The sequence below is a fragment of the Eschscholzia californica genome, unplaced genomic scaffold, assembly GCF_041429995.1.
Source record: "Eschscholzia californica isolate CP2 unplaced genomic scaffold, dmEscCali1.0.p SCAF_5, whole genome shotgun sequence".
Classification (NCBI taxonomy): Eukaryota; Viridiplantae; Streptophyta; class Magnoliopsida; order Ranunculales; family Papaveraceae; genus Eschscholzia; species Eschscholzia californica.
The window spans coordinates 11,173,867-11,196,329 of NW_028238472.1; the positions used below are offsets into that span (position 1 = coordinate 11,173,867).

General features: G+C 35.8%; 3 protein-coding genes across 3 annotated transcripts; 1 reads left to right on the top strand and 2 right to left on the bottom strand.

The window, feature by feature from the left end:
• The first annotated feature begins 891 nt into the window (after window positions 1-891).
• LOC147537030 (protein tesmin/TSO1-like CXC 5) lies at window positions 892-4,453 on the top strand. The gene is made up of 8 exons (XM_086642483.1): window positions 892-1,401; window positions 1,942-2,043; window positions 2,135-2,276; window positions 2,538-2,891; window positions 3,081-3,184; window positions 3,305-3,399; window positions 3,514-3,909; window positions 3,992-4,453. Exons 1-8 carry the CDS (start codon window positions 1,211-1,213, stop codon window positions 4,030-4,032), a joined length of 1,425 nt encoding a protein of 474 aa, XP_086498609.1. The 5' UTR covers window positions 892-1,210; the 3' UTR covers window positions 4,033-4,453.
• Window positions 4,454-5,322: 869 nt separating this feature from the next.
• AIM1 (Enoyl-CoA hydratase/isomerase family) lies at window positions 5,323-14,242 on the bottom strand. The gene is made up of 18 exons (XM_086639751.1): window positions 13,741-14,242; window positions 13,481-13,552; window positions 12,535-12,597; window positions 12,378-12,434; window positions 12,176-12,243; window positions 11,983-12,064; window positions 11,847-11,902; window positions 10,772-11,074; window positions 10,089-10,175; window positions 9,332-9,506; window positions 8,865-8,986; window positions 8,462-8,625; window positions 7,558-7,812; window positions 7,265-7,386; window positions 7,021-7,142; window positions 6,614-6,762; window positions 6,034-6,172; window positions 5,323-5,695 (listed from the first exon to the last, which is right to left on the bottom strand). Exons 1-18 carry the CDS (start codon window positions 13,835-13,837, stop codon window positions 5,648-5,650), a joined length of 2,181 nt encoding a protein of 726 aa, XP_086495877.1. The 5' UTR covers window positions 13,838-14,242; the 3' UTR covers window positions 5,323-5,647.
• Window positions 14,243-15,273: 1,031 nt separating this feature from the next.
• On the bottom strand, window positions 15,274-21,112 carry LOC147537032 (TOM1-like protein 8). The gene is made up of 11 exons (XM_086644350.1): window positions 20,791-21,112; window positions 20,551-20,629; window positions 19,805-19,903; window positions 19,595-19,708; window positions 19,109-19,266; window positions 18,619-18,700; window positions 18,360-18,445; window positions 17,572-17,715; window positions 16,690-17,156; window positions 15,555-16,100; window positions 15,274-15,440 (listed from the first exon to the last, which is right to left on the bottom strand). The coding sequence occupies exons 1-11, from the start codon at window positions 20,889-20,891 to the stop codon at window positions 15,430-15,432; spliced, it is 1,887 nt and encodes a 628-aa protein (XP_086500476.1). The 5' UTR covers window positions 20,892-21,112; the 3' UTR covers window positions 15,274-15,429.
• Between the last annotated feature and the right edge of the window lie 1,351 nt (window positions 21,113-22,463).

Here is a 22,463-nt window from a genome sequence, read left to right on the forward strand (position 1 = left end):
AATGATTTGTTTTTTTTTGGAATATGGACAACATAATAGTCGTTACAAAGGCATTGATACATCGATATGATGTGATGAGCACGATAACTACCAAATTACTACTGGCCTAAAAAACCTAACGAAATTAAATGGCCTACCAGTTGTTGGCGAATGATCATGTATCGCTCTTGAGTCTTGACCATGGAGGATCCAAGTTGTTACTCTCCCAATTAAATCAAACAACTTTGTCATTGAGAGAGAATACATATTGTTATCATGAACCACATGTGAGAGTACATCATCTTCACGACAAGAACACATCTCCAGATCATGATCTCAACTCAATTCAAATTCAAATCTAATATATAAAAACAGGCCAGTCGATTATTTTGGATAAGTCTGACCGTCCATTTTTGTTGAGAGTTTGATAAAGATTACATCCAACGGACGATATAAAATCCTCTTCATGTATAAGACTTAGTCTAAGCATATACGGAGTATGAGGTTAATTATTTAAACAATCGTATAAAGACAATTAAAGATGATACAATACAAAATGCCCCACCAAAACCAGTTAATCACAATGTTATTTTTAGTTAAACCAAGATTATGTAAGAACTAAATCCAATACATTTTACATGGTTTTGGGAGTTTTGACTTATTTGAGTTCAACATGAGATATGTAAGATGACATGGTGAGGGTGAATGAGACAGAGAGAGGGAGAAGAGAACGGCTATACACATTGTTTGATAGGGCTTGTCTTTTCAGTTGAACGAAGACAGGATAGTTGTTAAATCAAAAAAAAAAAAATTCAATCTGACGGATCAAAATGATTTTTAAATTGTTTTAGGGTTTCCACCGTTAGATCAGTTTCATTCAATAGTATAAAAGACCTTCACCATTTGTCTTCCAAAAAAGAAATTCAATTCAAAAGCTTCAAGAAACAGAGGGAGAACTGAGAAGAAAGTGTCATCCTCTCTCTTTCTCTCTCTCTTCTATCACCATTTCTTTCACTTCCGCTTTCTCTCTCTAGAAATTGAAATTCCGCTGACGGAAAAGAGAAGGTCTTCTTCTCTCTCTCTCTGTAACTTTAAAGTCCAAGAATCGGTTCAAACAAGAAAGACTCGCGAGTAATATAATTCAAGATCAAGAATCGGTCCTAGTTTTTACGTTAATTGAACTGAAATTGAAGGATTCCCGTCAGAAAAAGGTGAAATTTATCTAGTTCCGATGGATAAAGGTGACGGCAAGAATTTCCCGCCAGAAAAAGTTCAATCAGATACTAAGAAAACTAAAAGAATCGCAAGAAAGCTAGATTTTACAGAGTTTTCTGGTCCACGTACTAGGGTTTTGTCATCGGATCGTCAAAATTCGCAGAAACTGCTTTCTCCTCCACTTGGTCCTTCTCCATTACCACCTATGTGAGTTTTCTGCAATATTTTGGTTGTTATCCGTTTTGGAAATTTAATTCATGTGGGAAAATGCATCTTTTCTTATTTGATTGTATCTTTTTTCTCATTCTTCCTCAAATAATAATCAGGGAGCCCACAAATTTTTTTTTTCTGTTTCATAAAACTAGATTTTGTGTTTCTTTATCTAAGAATTAGGTTCAGAAACATCGAATGCACTAAGAATTTTCTGTCATCCAATCTTGGGGGTTGATTAACACGTATGCGTTTGAACGTTTCGTTAAAGAAAATCTAATAATTTGAAAGATAGTTACATATGAGACCTAGGTAGGTGAATAAAATCGACATCGCCATAGTTGTCGAGACGGGTTCATATCGCTTTGAACCTTCAATGTAATTTGGGTCTATTCAAAGGAAAAAATGGGGATAATGTTATGGTTTAACGATCAGGAAGGTTGCGTTTATTAGTAATAGAGTATATCATGACATTCACTAGTTTTCTCTTTTTTTTTTATTCTCATTCACTAATGATTTTGTAATATACATACTTAGAGTCGAGGAAGCAGAGGTCATCATTGGTGAAGTAGAAGATCCCAGAGTCACTAGGAGGGGGCAAGCAAAATGCTTTTGCCAACTCTCACAATGTTTGAAGTTGTAAGTAATTAAATTCCTCTTTTATATACTATCTATGGACTTTTCTAACTCTTCTTACTGATAATAGTAATGTAAATGTACGTATTTCCAGGTATTGCGAGTGTTTTGCTGCAGGAGTTTATTGTGAGGGCTGCTACTGTAAAAATTGTTTCAACAATCTTGCGAATGAGTCACCTAGGGGAGAGGCTGTAGCAGCGGCTTTATATCGCAATCCAAATGCATTCCGGCCGAAGGTATGTATTTGAACTCTTGCGAAGTTTTAAAACAATTTGTCTGATTTACTAGAAAATGAGGTTGCACAAGTTTAGCCGAGTATTAAAGAACGAGTGTTTAGCATTCCTGTAAAAAGTTAATACGTGGAAAATGAACTATATGAACTTCCACTAATGCATATTCAAAAGGACTCAAATATCATTTTCGTGTGCTCTTCAATAAAAACCATTAGTATGTTTATGCTGTTAACGTGCATACGGACTGACTCTACACAAATGTAGGTGCAAGTTGTTGGAGACCATATTGTAGTGGACAACAAGGGATGTAACTGCAAGAGAACACAATGTCTGAAGAAGCATTGTGATTGCTTCCGAGCCAACATTTTTTGTGATAAGAATTGCAAATGCATGAATTGTAAGAACTTTGAAGGTAGTGAAGAGAGATCTGTCTTCGATAAAGATCATGGGAATGCTCTTTACAGCCAGCAAGTAGCTGCCAATGCCGCTTTAAATGCTGCTATTGGATCGTCTGGCTACGTGTCCCCTCCATATGTCACGAAGAGAACTTCTCAGGAAACTTTCTCTTCTAGAACTGTTAAGGATCCACCTGTTCACAGGCTTCCTCATACAGCCCAGGTAATTTCGGATATGTTATATCTTTGAAACAAAAGAATTGTCTTGTTAGTTGCTGAAATTCATAATTTATGTGCATCTACAAACATCCTATTTTGTTGTCTACAGATCCATATTCCCATCATCTGATTATTGCATCTGTAACTGAATTCTGAATCCGTGTTAATAGTAAATTTTTGTCATGTACACCAGGATCATCAAGGAAGATCTTATGTGCCCACATCAATCTCGTCCTCAGTTCCTGTTACCGGTGCTGTTAATCATGCAGCACCAGGTTCTCTCAAACCCGCATATAGGTATCCCTTTTATTGATGCATGTTTGATCGAGGCTTGGTTCGTGATATCAAATCCCAGTGTCTTTTTGTGGGTTTTATGCGAGAAATAGCTAAGAAGCTAACCAAGTGATAGTGATGCAGGTCTTTGTTATCTGGTGTCATCCAACCACAAGAGGTTACGGACCTCTGCAGCCGTCTAGTTGTAGCATCAGTAGAAGTTGCAAAAAAGTTTAAAGGTATATATCATTGCCGAATATTAAACAAACTGTGGAATGTGATAGAGAAGAGACAGAGAGAGAACTATGAACTTCAAACTTCTAAAACTGACCTGACGGCTTTAACATTTCCAGATAAGAAAGCTGCCGAGGGAAAGCAAGTCGAGAAAGACGAGCAAAGAGAAAGCACTTTTGCTTCATCAACTTTACGCGGAGAGGCTAAGCAGTCCGACCTTAAAGCTCCAGCAGATGCTCTTTTTAACGAGAACAAGGTGGATGAAGTGGGCATCAATGAGTCCAGTCCAGATAATCCTGATACCGGAAATCCAATGTCTCCTGGAACACTGGCGTTGATGTGCGATGAACAGAACACAACGTTCATGGGAGCTGCATCAACGGTCCATGACCAGAACTTAACCACCCGTAGCTTGCCAAACAACCAAGTAGCGACAGAGTTATATGCCGAGCAAGAAAGAGTAGTTCTAACTATGCTTCGTGACCATCTTCGAAGTATCATTGATCGTGGGAATAGTAAGTAACGGATTCCAGTTTCTGTAAGCTCACATGTATGTAATTTGCTAATATGATATTTAATTATTATTTCTTCCAACAGAAAAGCAGCATCAGGATAAAACTGAAGATGGAAGTCAGTGATACCTACTCACAATGACATTGTAAGACCGCCACCTTCACCACCATTGCCGCCACAGTCACCGGCATTGCCACCACCGTCGCCTGTTCCAGGTAGTTTTGGTGCATCTGAGGTGGGTTGTGGTGTAAAAGTTACTTCTACTGACAATACATGTATCAAATAAGAAAGACTTCCAACTGAAAATAGAGATGATATAATACCAAAGATATAAAGAAGAAATTTGTATAAAGAGATAGTGAGTTCAAAAGGGTTGATACAAATCAATCTAATTGAGTCATCTTTAGTGTAGTTCAGAGTCAGTCTTGTTCCATGTTGGTTGATGACTTGATACAGTTGTGAATATATATGTTTACACCTCATTGACACCGCTGATTTGTTGACCAATTATCAAATACAATCAGATTACAAATTTTTAAGGGTTAATTCCATTTTGACCACCTTAAGATGAAAAACCCATCGAAGTGTCTGTTAGTTAATTTTAGCAAGTCATCTTTTTCTTTCTTAAACCTCCATTTTTCAATGTTGAATCCTCTGTCCTTCCCTCTATTTCTTCACTTGAAAATGGTCGCTGACAGCGGCCTACCGACCACCGGCTCCCATTTCACTCTTCATCTCGCTCTCTCTCTCACTGTCACTTCATCTGAGAAGGGCCCTCCCCCTTCTCAGCCGAAGTCACGATTATAAAGAGATGAAAAGTAGAGAAGGGACAGAGGGAAAAAGAGAGAAGAAGAAGATTATGAAGAGGCGGTGGTCGTTGTGGAAGTCGACTGGTGGGGATGGTGGAAGGAGAAGAGTAGAAGAAAAGAAGTTTTTGTTTTTCTGGTGAAGGAGTGGCCAGTGGATCGTCCGCCTTGACCCTTTTCGAGCAAAGAAATAGAGAAAATAACAATGCAGAATTAATTTTGAAAATGGAGGGCACAAAAAGAAAAGAAATATGACACTGTAAAGTTTACTAACGTAAAAATGCGAAAGAATGCGATAGTGAAAGCTGATCATCTTTAAAGTGCATTTTGGGCCATAATAACCATTATGAAATGGATTCTTACAAACAAGTGGGATTCACAAGAAGGATATAAATAAATAGTTCCAAAATCTGACTTGTATCAATTAGGAGTAAGATTGAAACAGAAACACAAAACAGATGGCATCATTTGAAACCCTCCAAAATTCCAAATAGGATCATCAACATAAATTCTCAAGAACAAATGGGATCTCTCCCAAATTTTCCGGTGGTAAGAAATAATTAGAGATCTTCATCTGTTTCCTGTATCAAGGGTTGAGGGAGATGTTCATCCAAAGCAAAAAGTTTATTTTTAGGTTTTCAATTAAATTTACCACAGCAATTCGTAGTCCGACATTCCAGAAAAGGAGAAGCTAACATCTGATTTTGACTAAAAAGTATAAACAAAATAAAAGAAAGCAGTAGCATTATTTGCCATTATTTCTCTCTATTTCAAAGACTCAAGTGTTCAATCAGTTAATACGTATAAGAAAAGCATCTGAAAATTATCAAAAGAAGAACAGATGATGATTGCCTTTTCAACTTCTTCTCACAGTTATGTTCTTCCAGACTTTAAGTTCATGTAACTTAAGATGGAGATCATGTAGCACTTTCGCTTATAGGCGTGATGGTGGAGTAGCTCGAGTTGTTGAAACAGGTGCACTCTGTAAGCAGGGAAAACATTAGCCGAGTTTCTTATAGGATTAACTAAAAACAACACTAGTGCAACTTTTTAAGTTCTTCACACTCAAACAAAAACCATTTGGTCGACATATATATGTAGAGAGAGAATCTGTTTAAGTCATTAAGATTTTCTAAAATCAATTGATGGAAGTACGTCACGAGCAAGATGTCACATTAGTTTCCGACTCAAACTCTCTAAACGGGAAGAAGCATTCCTCCTCAAATATATTGTGTGTGTGTGTGTGTGTGTGTATATATATATATATATATATAGAGAGAGAGAGAGAGAGAGAGAGAGAGAGAGAGAGAGAGAGAGTACCAAAGGAATTCCATTTGTTGCTCTTTCTTCCAAGAACTTTGATGGTGTAAAGAAGCCACCATATATCTCTGACCACTTTTTCAGACTTTGGTATATATGTGAAGGTCCAACCAAATCAGCCCAAAATATCAAACCACCACTGCAATCAAGGAAGAAGGTTGAATATCTTATGAACCTCAAGACATGGAAAAACAAGAAGAATTAGACTACTTAAGGATCCCTTGAGACCGTAAGGGTTTAGTTCTTTCTAGTATGATTTTTACCAACTGTGATTCTCCTAAAGTTTCAAAACTAATCAAATTTGGTGAAATTTCAATCTTTCTCAACCACCTCTAGAAAATCAGAAACATGTTATCGCAGTAAATAAGGATCATAATGATAAAATGTTTAATCAAAACAGAAGGTTTAAACTGACCCTGTTGTTTTATGTCCTCCTTCAGGTATATGGCTATTTAACAGTAAAATGACAATCATAACAGGAAAAGACGACATATAAAAATGAATTTTCTAGAACAACAAAATGTCAATTTCTCGATGTTACGGATTCATTATAATTGCTTTTACAGAGAGAGGTACTTGCCGGTAAGATGGGAAACTCATGCCAAGAATAGATGCAACATCAAGATCTGATGCCCGAACAACTACTCCTTCATCCAGACAACGACATGCTTCATTGACCACTGGAAACATTACCCTCTCTACAATTTCTTCATCACTCAAAGATATAGGCTGCAATAAACCACCACATATAAGTTCTAGACTGAGAAAGGTCAATAAATGACAGAGTCCTCTGCTTGGTGATGCCATGAAACTTCAAAATTACCAAAGCAGAATTCACACTTCATCATGGATTTGTATGTGGTTTAATAAGGACATCAATTCAGTAAATAAGTGGTAAATTAGACCTTAATTATTTGTAGAGATTAATGATGTTTATTCGTCAAGAAGTGTGTAACTATCAGTTTACTAATACGAAGAGGTGCAAACCTTTCCACCAGGCATGATATTCACACGTCTTATAGACTCCTCAATGATTGGGAGCACAGTTAGGTCGGGTTTTGGCTTGCTTCCCTTTTCATATGTGTAGTATCCTTTTCCATTACTTTTCCCTGAAAATATCAAACATTTGGTTACACCATATGATAGTAATTCAGCATAAAGGAAAGACCTAGAGCAATGACGATAAATTAAAATTTCAACTCATGCAAGTGTACATTTCAAAATTTCATACCGTTTCGCCCACTTTCCAACATCAGTGTAGTTAAGGGACTCTGGAATGTCCGATCAGGGAATGAAGAAGCAAATTGTTTGCCAACCGCAACTCCTACTCCATATCCAGCTAAGTCAGATAGCCTGCAAAAAGAATGATTTGCAATCATTAATACATCGATTATTACCTCCCAACTACCTTTAATAATTATTATTTGATTTTTTTTTTTTGAGAAATGGGTATTCTTGGGAAAATTAAAGCTCTAATCACAATTCACACAGAAGGCAAAAGCACAAGTAGAGCAAGAGCATTACTGGAAAGGGCCCATCGGCATGCCAAAACTACTGATCAATCTGTCTATTCGGAATACATCTACACCAAGATGTGCCAAGATATGTGCACCTTGTGTGTATGGGAAGAAGGTACGATTTACTGCAAAGCCGGTACAGTTTCCAACTACAACAGGTACTTTCTGTATAGCTTTTCCGACTGTCATGAGATCAAGAATTACTTGTGCAGATGTTTTATCTGTACGAACTATTTCCAGGAGAGGCATCACATGCGCAGGGCTGTTTATCAATGAGGATATTAGAATTAAATCTCATGCACAAACGAAGAACTTAATGAATTAATGTTCGAAAAATGCAAGAAATCTAGATATAATATTAATACTGAAATACATAGGGAACTTCCTAATTAGTAATTACAACATCTCAAATTGATATTCTAATTTATTATTGTTCTTATTCTATATGATTAGAGAAATGTTTGTGTTAATTTTGTTTACATCAGATAATATTAACAAATTGAATGACGTAGTGTTTGCGTTGCTCAAGCCCTAAAACGGGTGATTTATTAAATTATAATTACGTCTTCCCACTTAATACATTTTGGTTTAAACATTGCATTCTACTTTACCTTATTCTTAAAATGAACTCCGAAATTCCTCTAATTATTCAAAATTCTACAGATCAATCTATATTCTCTCTGATACCAATTGATTAGATGAAACTGCACTTCATGATATGCACCACCACAACCGCATAATCCACCAAATTCAGTGTTATAGAAGGATGTCAAGGAAAGAAATTTTATCACTATATTGGTTCTCCCATCATGATTACTTAATATCTGCATATATGTCTGGATCAGGGTGCTCCATCCTAAAAGTTTATAAGAATATAAACACAATTTGAAAAAGCAAAGAAGTTTAATGACCTGAAAAAATGTGCTCCCACAATGCGGTCTTGAGAAGTTGTCTTTGCGCCAACAACATCAAGATCAATGGTAGATGTATTTGTAGCCAAAATGCAGTTTGGAGGGCAGACTTTCTCAAGTTCACTAAATATTGATTGTTTCAGCGGAACACTCTCAATAACAGCCTGCAGATACCAGCAAACTGAATGAGCAGATACCCAACTAAATCTGAATTCAATGCATTCTCAATAAGGAACTATTTAATCACGACCTATCTTTAACACAAAAAAGAATTTCATTTTTCGAGGCCTTCTAAACACATCAAGCCCTTGACAAAAGATAGGGCGGTAAAAAGAAAGTAAAGTTAGAGGCTCGTAGTTGTTTGGAGGAGATAAAATAAAATATCTATATAGCAAGGAGGTACCTCTATCACCATGTCCACATCTTTAAAGTCTTTATAATCCAGTGTACCTTTAAGAATTGACAAGGCCATCTTCACCTTGTCTTGTGCGAGCTTCCCTTTTGCCACTAGACCTCGCAGATTTTCTGACACACGTTGTATTATAGTGAGTGTCAAAATTGAGAATCTTAGAAGTATGGCCATTAAACAATTACTTGTTACTGATTCCGCATTCTGCCAAGGTTTTAAGATCGGTGAATTTGAATGTATGTTTTTTAGTTTAGAGCAATTTCACTGTTAAGCAAGTTTCCAACTCTTGTACAAAACTTACAGTCTCGAATGAAACATGAAGAAAATTTATGATTGCCATTAAGTTTTATGAACAGAAGTACGCCTTAATTTTCTCTTAAAAATGTCTGTCCAGGATAACTGAGAGCTGGTCATTGCTAGTAGAAGTAATTGTGGTAAAGAGTTCTGAATGAAATAAGAACCTTCTATTGTTTTTATCCCTTTCTGGAGATACTCCAGGTTTATTTCCTTGAGAACAACCTCTGTATTGCTTAATATAAGAGCTGTAGCAATTCCTGAACCCATCAAACCTCCACCTATGACAGCAACTCTCTTTATACGCCTTGGTTTAATTCCAATATCAGTAACATTGGGTACCTGGACAGAATATAATTCATTTTTCTGAGTATCAATGACATACATTATCATATCCGTTTAAGATATTAATTTACTGCATCCCTACAACATTTCTGACCACATTCTCCTATCTGCAAGTTGAACTCGTATAGTATCCTTGTACCAGTTTTCCAAATATAGCAAAAGGAGATCGATTACTAATTGACATCATGGCAGAATACAAATGCAGGATTATATCATATGACAATGTACTAGAGGTTTTTATTATTGTTTAGGAATGTTGACAGAAAAATACGAGAGGAGAGAACTGCTAATTTTTCGCACTCATCTCACATCTTGACCGGAATCCCAAATAACTGGTCTGTTTTTTTTTCGCACTCACTTTCTCTGTTTTAATAAGAGTATATTTACTCATTATAAAGTCTGCATAAATATTACTACCTCTAATAGTGTATAAAAAACTACCCGATAGGCAATAACCATAAAGATAGCTGTGTCAAGGTAACTAAGCTTAACACCTTGTGGATTGCCGAAACAAATAATTATGTGCGGGACCGTGTGGCATCAAAGTTTATCAAGTATTAAATTTTATGATTCCAGTACCTTTGATGTTGCACGCTGAGCAAAGAAGGAATGAACAAGACCTCTTGAAGTGGGTGTTAGAACCAACTTGTTGAACTCTTTTGTCTCCTGAAATAATCATCTTACTTTTGTCAGTGGTAGATTTGTGATCCCACATGATTGCTAGAATCATTTTGTAATATGTTGAAGCAGTTGAAAACAGGTAACAAGCCATTCTGCGAAAATTGGGGTGCACTTTCCTGGATTTTTTGTTAGATACTGAGATTCCCAGTCAATACAGTAAACCAAGCGATCTAAACGACAAAACCAGATTCATCTTTCAGCTAGAAAGCAGTGTCAACCTTTACCAATATTAACTAAACTTTCCTACTAAACTATTATAAAGGTAACACTTCCCATTACATCCTTAAATTTCAAATGAACGAGTACTACAAGAATCTGTATCTGTAGTATAATTAAGGCTATGTAACATATTTTCAGTGATTATTATTCTAGAAATGGACAAGTGAAAAGCTAGTTCCGCAAAAGGCCAGCTCTTATGTTTTCTTAAAACTACATAAATTTCTTTTAGGATTTTTTTAATTGAATGACTGAAAAGATGACAAAGCAAAATCCTTTCTATAAAATAATGAAATATAAATTTGCAAGGAAGGTCTTGGGGTTGTTCCTTAGCACCAATGACGATTACATAAAGAAAAAAGTACCTTCAAGACACCAGCATGTCCTCCAAAAACCACGCCCTCCTCAATTACATCGATGCAAACTTGGTGCTGAGGCAAATGTGAAGCAGTTCTTCTAGCTTGTTGTCTTGCAACCTTTAATATCTCGTGTGACTCAGATAAAGAACCAAGTTTATCTGTTCTTTGAAGAGATGATATCCTAGGTTTCCGCCTCTCAGCAATGTCTAAGGCCCAGCGTCTGGCTACTGTCAGCAAATGTTCTACAGGTACAATATCATCAATAAGGCCAAACATCTTCCCTTCTCCAGAGATAATTTTTTTCGACAACTACAAAAGAATATAGTACCACTCATGATTACAAAGAGAATTGTATTTCAATAGCACATCAAGTATTGAACGACGAAAAAACACAAAAAGCATACAAGAAGAGGAAGGTCGGAAAGCTAATTAGAGAAAAACACTTTTTAGGCAGAAGCTAACTATAGCAGTGAAGGTGAAGTGAGTATCAGAATGTGTTAATGACGACCTTTACTAGGAAAAGTTTACTTCCGGATAAACCGAATGCCTATCTATGTACATAACTGTTAGTACGACGAGAATCAAGGGCAGACGCAAGGACTTGTGGGGTCACATGCCTCCACAGCCCTAACAAATATACAAGTATGTACATATGCAAGTGTGTGTATATATATATCCATATATGTACAAGTGTGTGTGTATATATATATATCCATATCATGTGTGTATGTATATTATTATTATATATATATATATATATATATATATATATATATATATATACGTTTATAAATATAGACACGTCTATATATGAACATATTTATACTATATAGACATACAAGCATAGACAGTATGTGAGTGCCTAAATGAAAAAAAATCTGGAATAAAATCCTAGGTCTGCCAACTAAGAAAATAGTAATGTAAATCACAAAGACCAATATTTGTAGAACAAAAAACTCCAAATTCATCTGAAACAACAAAAAATGTTTATTGTCATCATTCTGTTGCAGACTAGAAGGTAGAGTAATAAGATATTAAGACATCCAACATCACTATTCGACTAAATAGAGAGCAGGCTTACCAGCATCATGTCAATCGCTTTAGACAACCCTATGAGCCTTGGAAGACGTTGAGTGCCTTAAAAGGAAAAGCTTTGTCAGTGAGTTTAACATTGCATATGAAATAAAGAAAATACCTGAAAAGAAAAAAAGGAATACCTCCAAATCCAGGAATAACTCCAAGTGTCAGCTCGGGCAAGCCAAGCTGAACTTTTGGTGTGGCAATACGCGCATGACATCCCTATTGAAATAAATCAGGAGGTTGAATCAACTTGTAATTTTTGACTCACAACTACGTAAGAAAAAATGAATTGAGCAAACCCAACTGAGCAGAAAGCCCCAAATTACTTACCATAGCCAGTTCTAAGCCACCTCCAAGTGCAAGTCCGTCAATAGCAGCAACAGAAGGCTTTTTGGCATCTGCAATTATGAAGAGCACATGTAGACCAGACACCTTCATTAAAAGAAATTACATCTGAAGTGTAGGGGGGGTTTTGCAGAAAAGTGAAAAAAAGGGGAATTTCAAGTAAATGATTTTTGGGACAGATAAAGACCTTCTATTGTGTTGACCACAAGATCAACAGATACATCAGGAAGCAGCGAAATATCACCTGCAGGACCAAACAAGAATAACGTAAAACAACTGCTCTAGATGAGAAATTGGATATTGCTGTTAGCTGAAGTACATTGTGAGAATGTGTAAGCACATACCAGTCTGGTGAACAGCCTGAAAAACAGAGATGTCGAAACCACCAGAAAATCTTCCACCCTCACCTTTGAAGGAATAAGAGGCCCATATGTAAACATGATTTAGAATATAAACATCACAAATTAAAAACAAAAACTCGGAAAACTAAGACTCGAGAAGACCCATAAGTAATATTGAAGTTTAGACATTTGTATTCTGAGCGTCAACTTTGAATTTTGACGCATGCCATGCACAATTTATTCATATTCCAATAGTCATAGTTTACTTTGGTGTAGAAATAAGCCAAGAGCACGAAACTACCGTATCACAATCATCTAGAAACTATTAAAGATAAAAGAACAAGTTAAACAAAACTAATCTTATGTGTATCGATTTCTACTCAGATTAAACTGAGTCAAAGATAGTACACAAACTGTACAAGAGCAAAACGCAGCATAATCTCTCGTGCAGTTCATGTGGGATAGCTAAAGAAAATTATGAATTATTAACAGAATGGGGAGGCTAAGTGAAAATGTGTAATATCTTTAGTAGTTGGTACAAGATAAAATCAGAAAAGCTTACAACCTCAACAAAGATTCAAAAATTTAAAAAAACATTGACTTCACTTAGTCTTCAACTGATTCCTTTATCGGTGGATCCGTGATCCTAACTAAGCTTGCCTAATACTCATGACCACACAATATCCAGCTTTGAACAATTGAAAATCAAAACCCCACAAAAGATTATCTCTCGAATTTTTACCTTGAACATAAAATTGAGATTCTTTAAAAAACTTAGAGAATTATCTAGTTATGATCAGACAAATATATCACTTTAGATCCTCATTTCTGTGCAAATACTTCAATTAAACAATAGAAAAATTTCAATATAGTGTATCAAAATTATAGAAAAATTAAGAGAAAACCTAGAAGGAAACATTAAATCCAGTAACTAAAACTAAAAGCTCACCAGTCAAAACTATAGCTTTAACATCATTTCTGTTCATTGCCTCTAGATATTTCTCCTTCAATCCTGCTAAAACTGAAATTCCAAACAACAATTAAAGCTTCAATATTACGATTCAGATTAAAAAAGAAACATTTGATTATCAATTATAATCAAATTTTTAAAAACTAAAAGTTCTAATTGCCATCTGAGCAAATCGGATCATATAATTCGGAGCGATCAGGAGACAAAAAAAATAAAGGAAATAAAGGTTTTGAGCTTACTGGGAGGAGCTAATGCATTAACAGGAGGATTTCCAAACTTGATAACAGCAACACCATCGATCCCGACCTCCATCGTTACACTCATGTTCTTAGCCATAGTAGATTCCAGAATCAATTCGATCAGAATTAGGGTTTTCAACAGTCAAGACAAGAGCTACGCAGATTGATCAATGAATCGAGTGAATTTAGATAGAGAAAGTGAAGAGAGTTTGAGAGAGAGAGAGACTGTATATAAAGGAAATTGGAAGACGAAGATAGAGGAGGACTAGTAACCGTACTAAAACTTTTACCGCTTAAATCACACCCTCTCAATCCTACGGTGGGTTTGTAACACAATTTCCAGATTTCTAATGAGAACCACTAGATTTCAGTGATGAGTATCTAGACAAGTGTTATTCGGTACTATAAGAATTTTATATTGAACATCTTACTTAAAAAAAAAGTCTTTTCTTGCTCATGGTGGTCAAATGCTATTGAAAGTGTTAATAAATCAAAATGACACATAATTAATTGGTCCATGTTTTAGGAAACCACAAAAATTTAGGGTACAAAATTTTATTGGGTGGAAAACCAAAAATACCATATAAATTCTTGTGCACACACTTTTTCTCGTGTCGTCGGCGAAACGATAATGACGCTCGGAGTTGGTGTTGGAGATAATGTCGAATTTGACAATAGAAGTGTCGTCGGAGTTGGTGGTGGAAGTGAGAGAAGAAGATGGAAGAAGAAGAAACTATAATAACATTAAGGCTGGGTGATGTTTAGCAATTTTTGTTAGGTTAATCCACATTGGTTGTGGAACGGGCAGGGTGTGTGTTAATAAGTGGAAGAAGCTTTACCTCTTGAGCTAACTTTTGAGATGAGAAAAGCCCAAGACATCCAACACTAGTATCATCAGAGTCCTGTGATAACAAGTCTCGACCCAATGACTATTGAGCTAATGTGTGAGGGGAAGATTGTTAGATTAATCCCACATTGTTTGTGGAAGGGGTTGTTAGATTGATCCCACATTGGTTGTGGAAGGGGCAGGAGGTGTGTTAATAAGTCTGGAAGAAGTATTACCTCTTGAACTAGCTTTTGAAGTGAGAGAGGCCCAACATTAATTTGATTCTTCAAAACATTAACGTCACCACAAAATTATTTTATGTTACAGAAACTAACATCAAAATTGCTAATTCTTGTCTCTTGTTATTTAAAAATCACGAAATAGATTTTTTTGTCAAGGTTATGGAATTAACTTTTTCAACAAAAAAAGGGACTAGATTAACTCACCATCCAACTATATCTCTTAGGACCTTACTATTATTTATGTCCATTAGGTAAAACTCTACCAAATGAAGTCTTTTTTATTTATTTCAACAAAAATAATGAAGTCTTTTTTGTATCACCAAGTGAAGTAACTAGCTTCATCAAAAAAAAAAAAAAAAAAAAGTCGATACCAAGATCCAAACTAAAAGTTCCAAAAGAAAATTCTCCTTTTCCTTGTGTGAGTCTATTTTGACATAGAAAACTATAAATTAGGCAAGTAAAATGAGGGCACTGTCTAATTAAGAATGCCAAAATGAATCGAACTTTATTCACAAAACCCATTCAAGAAGATGGTATTATTCCTAGAAAGTAATACTAATAAAAGACTATCCCAACTAAAAACTTAACCACCAAAACAGAAACAAATTTCTGAACTCTTCTCTAATCTTTTGCTGTACATAAAATCAATACTAAATAAGGGAGTGGAAAGAGAATGTATATCTATATATATATATATATATATATATATATATATATATATATATAGAGAGAGAGAGTTTAACTACCTGATGTATCAGAATTGGGTGTCTTTTGCTTGAACTTTGCCATATCTACTAGGTCTGCAAACAGCTTATCATCTGGCTTCCATACTTTACTTGGTGTCGTATAAGGAGAAGTTGGCATCTCATATGAAGAATAAGAGTTTCTCAACCCACTGTCATTTTGCTCATAAATCGGAATTCCGGACCTCTCTCCATACTCATAACCGCCATAACCTTGCATTGTCTGAGGCATAATCCCATTCATTTGACCTCCCTGGATTTGCTGATTTGCCAGTACTATCATATGATTGTTATTCTGATTCGGCTGATTTTGTAGTGCTGTCAGTTGGCCGCTCGTAATTGGTTGAATATACATGCCGACCACCTGGTCATTTCCCATCGTCTGTGGGTTTAAACTATTCGGCATTGGTTGAGAATGTCTGATCACTATCTGAGTGACCTGCTGTGCTGGTTGGTGCGGATTTATGGCCACTAGTTGGTTGTTTTCCGTTGCCTGAACTTCCCACGGTGGTAATGGCAGACCTCCATTACTGCTTTGGACAGCTACACCTGACAAAAATACCCCAAAATCAGTCATAGGATTGTGTGGTCTCAAGTCTCAACGCTCTGGTCTGCTATTGGCACTTCAGTATTTTCCGCGTACACCTCCCTTATACTTGCATAAAATACCCCCCAGGTTAACATCATTTGCATACACTGATACTGGTTGTCAAAAGAAAGATTGTAAACGACCCAATAAGGTGTTTTTTTTTCAGATTCAGATTTCAGAACGTTTGTTTCTGTCTGGCACTTTGACACATGTCTCTCACTCATCTGAATAGCTGACTTAGACGGATTTTGTGTCCACTTGAGTCAGACAAAAGATAAAACTGAACTGGGAGGTCATTGTCTGAAATAACCTGAAAGGACTATTGTGTCACTAAACAAACAAACAAACTAAACTCAGATCTAGACAATGAAAAAAAGAACACCACCAAAGACATGAGTGTCTAACGAGTATAGATGTTTCTCCCTTTTGGGAGTTGAGGTTGCTGTTGGACACCACATATTGATGTCAGGCACAAAATCTAGACTGTTGTCCTTGTTACATAGACATGAAGTAAATGATAGATCAGAGGGAAACAAAATAGGGGCATACCATAAGCAGACTGGGGTTGCTGCTGGTGGAAGCTCTGAGGAACTTGGCCATTCCATGAAGGAGTATTCTGTTGGGTAAATGATGACTGCTCATATGGAGGTAGGGCGCTTCCATTTGAGTAATAAGTTTGTTGCTGCTGAGACTGAAAGTTCGACGTCGGAGAATATGTTTGTCCAGCTCCAAAGTGTGACTGAGAATTGAAAGAATCTGTGCTGATGTTGGTTTGAGAAAACCTATCTGAAAGAGCAAGTATGTTGTTCTGAGATAAGGGAGAGGTAGGTTGTGGTTCGCCAACAGGGACAAGGGCCAGTGAATTATTTACTGTTGGTAAATCATAATTGTCACCGCTGAGAAGGTCCATTTTCGGGTCTATCTTCATTGAGGGAGTGACTGAACCATTGGACGAAGAAGGCGCAGGAACTGGCAGTGGAATCGCCTTACTTGCGGTGTTAGAACTTGAAGCTGACCTGCGTAGAGAAAATCTAGATAAACAACCTGGACATTGGGTATATGAGCAATTGTCATGTTCAAGGTATTAAGTTTCTCTCCTCTTGAAATCAAAACCAAAATTTTCCATTTGTAAGATCGAAATCGAAATGTGTCAGGCAAATTTTTTACATTTTCCTTCTTTTCCACTTTATTTGGAAATACGCTTCACGTCAAAATGATAAGTGACTTGAACCAATATAATCACAAAATGAAATTGATATGTCGAACTCGTCCTTCTCCATCAAAACCAAAATATGTCAAAATTCAATGCCATTTTGATGTTGAATGGGGTCTATATATTCTATTCCAACAATAGCAGTGTCTGTAATTAAAGGCCATCATGTAAAGTAGACGAGGTATAACCGTACAAAAGATTGAGAAGATATTTTTTACCTTCCATTTGGTTTCCCTGAACTAATAGAAGTTCTTGATGTTTCACTGTTAACAGATGCTCTTGATGCAATAGCTTCATGCTTCGCTAGTACACGCTGCAAATCATCATTTAGTGATAGCCCTCGAAAGAGTAACTCCTCATCCCTAATTAACATAGATCGGCACACCATAATTGAATTATTCAAATATGGAAAAATATTCAAAATTCATTCCAAGCACACACAAGGGTCTAATATGTGTAGATAGGAAAATTGCATCCTTGCAATATTATTATCGCATACAACTTAGTCTCAGTGAGAAGTCGCAAAAGTATAAATCTTGCCCCCCTATCAGAAGATTATTAGATTAAGTTGACGATCATATTCATATCTTTACTTTTCTTCTTGGTAAAGAAGAACTGGCACTTTTCCTTGTCATTTAAGGATATGGGAAGCAATTTTTGTAACCTCAATGTGGGTTATTTTACTGACCAAACTTTTGTTCATATTATTGTATATTAGTCTCCGTTTCTTCAAAAAAAAAAATTATCACTATGGAAGAAGAGCTCTTCCTTTTATCAGTTTCTGGGATTTCTTCCTCTTCTACTTAGTGGTAGTGGGTATCAAATATAATTCCGAGACAAAGAGGCTGCTCTATATTCTATAAGGGTGCTGATGTCTCAGCTCTACGCCACTACCAAAACTAGGCAAAAGAATGACAAATGTTTACTAGATCAACTCTAATTGTTCTGGCACACATAATTGTTAAAAAACTCGTACGAGTGAAGGTAAAAGTGGCAAAATTCTTACGAAGTTGTATTAACAAGGTCCACCAATCTCTGCTTGTACGTCTGACACTGATCAACAAGATCAACAATCACCTCTTGTCTAAGCCCCTGTGAATTAGCATTAAGATGATTCAGTAACAATCTAGATATTCTCATGGAGAGTGATATCATGGAAGTGCAGAATTTCTAATCCTTAGAAACAAAAACAATCTAGTCATTCTCAAACAGAGATTCCTTTCTGTTTCAAAATATCCTCCCAGATGTCAAAATATGAAACATACCTCTTTGTTTCCTGGATCTAAGGCATTTAACATTTGCGAGAGGACATCCACAACAGCACGGGCACTTTTCATCTCTGTCATGCTGAATAAGAAACACAATAGGCGTGAGAGAAAATGTAACGATAATACGAATATACTGGTTACTTCAATCCACACAAACCAATTTGTGACCAGAATCAGCACATCAAAATTAAATTCTGGTTGTTTGTCATCTTCTGTCATTATCATATGAAAGTTCGTATTCTTGACGCTTATGTTTGGCCTGATTATGTCACATACATACTATGACACTTTGCATTTAGCAATTGAATAAACTGAGAGGTTTCAATTTGCATGAGAAAGCATGAAGCAGCTAATTTCAAGAATCAATGTTACCACAATTTCTTGTAGATGTTGATTTCATAGACCAGATAACATTCGTTTGTTGATTCAAAGTCATACCTGACTTCAATAAGAAAATAGGGAGAGAAATAAAAGCCCAAAGGTATACCTCAAGGTTGGAGGATCAGAAACCCCAGAAGACTCAGGTGCAGTTGGCTGGTGATCAGGTTGGCGTGTATTTGGAAGATTAGAAGACACTGGTTGTGTTTGTGGAGGAGTAAATATAGGTACTCTCTCAGATCTTTCAGGAAATACTACTCCAGCACGCTAAGAAAATGTTGAATTAATCACATAAGCAACGAAAAGGTAATACTAATAGAACATCTTAAGACAAATAATCACACTTAGCAACGGATAGAAACAAACTTGACGCGATAATTCATGATCCTTTCGGATGACCGAATGTCTTTCATATTCAACAAAACGAGAGAATTACATCAAAAACTTATACTAGAACATATTTTGGTGCTGTTGTAAGAGAAGAATTTTGGAACATTGAGAAGAATAGACACACTATTTAAGTAGCTTTCAAATCCTTATATGACACCGAATATACTTGTAAGAGCCATTCCTCATACTACTATCAAAAGCTTACCAGTAACTCCTGGTATGCAGCAAAGTATTGAGGATATTTTGACTTTGGTCCACCAAAAGCTTCTTGCCATGTATCTATGAGAATCAAAATCTTATCCCTAACACGAAAAACAGGCTGCAGGTGTGGCAAAGGAACAGATTATGAAATGGTCTCAGCAGACGAGAAATACAACTTCAAGAAAAGTGAAAGAGAAGTAAAACAATATTAGACCTTCTTTTTTGCTATCTTCACCATCTCTTGAAGAATATCTTTCTCTGCAACATGCATATGGACAATGCTCCCGCAATTCTTTATTATTGTCTCCAATAGCTAACAACAGGCGGTGAAGAGAAAATGTGAAAAAGGAGTTAGCCCCCCTTATCAAAATAAACTTATATATGAGTACGAGAACAAAGTTAAGAGGATTTCCCTTTAAACCCAAAACTTCTATGCAATTAATAATTTATTGGGATTTTCTCACCAAGTAAACATGAAATCTACATGGAATTTCCATCAAATTTTTTAATGATCACATACTTCCATGTCATATCCTCCAAACCATGCAAATCTATCTCAGACATAATGCTAAAACGACAGAATATCCCCTTCACGCGTTTTTTTAGAAAAGCAAGATTATGTTAATTACCCCAAATGCAAAGATTGGTTACAATACATGCGACGATAGAGAGGAAAAGGACTTCATGCATTTGTCTTGTTGACTCTTCGAATGAGACTTGTTATATATTGGACTTTGAGCCTTTGATACCACTATTGGGTGGTCTTAGGCTCTTAGCCCTTGGGTCTCTCTCACTCCAAAAGCTAACTCAAGACGTGACGCTTTCCTCGCACCTATGAACTAACAACCTACAACCTATATGGGATTATCCCAACACATACAATATTTTAAGTTTCAAAAAAACATAATGGTAATTGACTTAGCAAAGCTGAAAAGATATTCTAGTTGTGGTGGTACTTACTGTGAGAGCTAGAAGTTGAACCTTTGGATTCTTAGTTCCAAGGCGTTTCTTAATGCTTTTAACAACATCCTTTGTTTGTCTGAAAAAAACAAATCAAATTGAAAAAAAATAGATACTAACATTAGGTCAAAAGAATTAGAAAAACATCATATTGGATACCCTAGATATCAATCATTATTAATCAAAGAAATAACTTCAAAAAAGAACAAAAAAGAAAAAGAGGGAAAATCAATTGAATACCCTGGATCATTATTGAGAATATCACATATTTCAAGATTCATAGCCCAATCTGGATCAATCATCGTATCATTCGTAGCCCTATCAACTAACGAACTCACCATATCGTCTACTATATCAAATAATCCTCAAACTTAATCGGAAAACCAAAGAACTACACAATTTTCCGGCAAAATCAGATGAAATCAGGTTACCCTCAGGTTTAAGTATTGCTTATTAGTGATGATCAGATAATGATAGAGAGGAAATCTAGGTCAAAATAGAGAGTTCTCTCTCTCTCTTCCTGAATTTGAACCGAAATTGGTTGCTTTAAAATCTCTTTTTCTTGTTGCAGTTAAATTGGACTATCTAATATTCCGCTAAGAATCCCAATTGAGCTATTCGAGGTTAATCTAACGGCGTACCGAGTTTTGTGTTTTCTTGTTATTCGTTAAATACCGTTGGATGAAATGTATGAGTTTGACTTTGGATAAGTTCTTAATGTTTAATTTGACTTTTTAGCGGGTATTTAAACAAATTTTCCGGGAAGAGGATATTTTGGTTGACCTTCCAGAAGTGTGTTATATGTGTACTGCTACGGGCACCAGGCCAAAGTGCTATAAGCCGGCATATGAATCCTTTGACTGCTATGGCTCTATTAGCACACAAGTATAATTCTGCCCTTGGAAATGACAGCAAGCTCTCGAATTTTATCGAAATTCAGAAAATTTTATCGAAACAGTCAGAAACGATTCAGAAAATTTTAAAATCAGACTGTCAAGTAGGAGATTTTGTTTATTATCTCCGACTGAAACAGTCGGAAACGATTCAGAAAATTTTATCGAAATTGTTTTTGTCTTACTGCTTATAAATTAGTTTAAAATCACGTGAAATAAATTCAAAACTGATGTTAAATATTTTGTAAAGATTTAACCACTTCAAAAACCATTAACACTAGATTTAAGGATAAAATAACAATATAGTATCAGGGGCGGCCCTTACTTTTCGGTGGCCCGAAGCGAGGTCAGAAAATGTGGCCCTCTCTATTAAATTGTAAAACTTATAAATGTATTTACATGAAAACAATAAGTACTGCAAAATATTTTCTCATATTTATATAAGAAAATAACTTTTTTGACAATTACAATCACTGAAATTTTGTTCTTCTTAAATTTTTTGATGCAAAGTCACTAATAATCGTCGAATAATCAAGACGGTCAACCATATTCTTCTCAATAGATAATGTAGCTAACCCATTTAACCTTTAATCTGACATAGTAGATCGAATATAAGACTTAATCAACTTCAACTTATAAAAACTTGTTTCTGCAGAGGCAACAATAACTGGTATCGTTAACATAATAAGAAACCCATGTGTTCGGTTAACAACATTTCATATCTTTAAAAAAATCTAGCACTTCAGTTGGTCTTTTGATCTCATTTGGTAATGACGCTTCAACACTTCCAGTTCAGAAAATAAGTCTAGTCTGTATATGTCATATGACTCATTATGCTTGAAAAAGGTTTCAAGGCGAACACATGAATATCTCAAATTACCATCATCTTGGGAGTTTATCTTTTTTAACTCAAACAGAAAATTAAATATTTCTTTGTATTTCTAGTTTGCTCGAATCTGCTCTTAAATGAAGAAAGAGTTCGATCTAATATGTATATGTAATAATTAACTCTAAATGCTT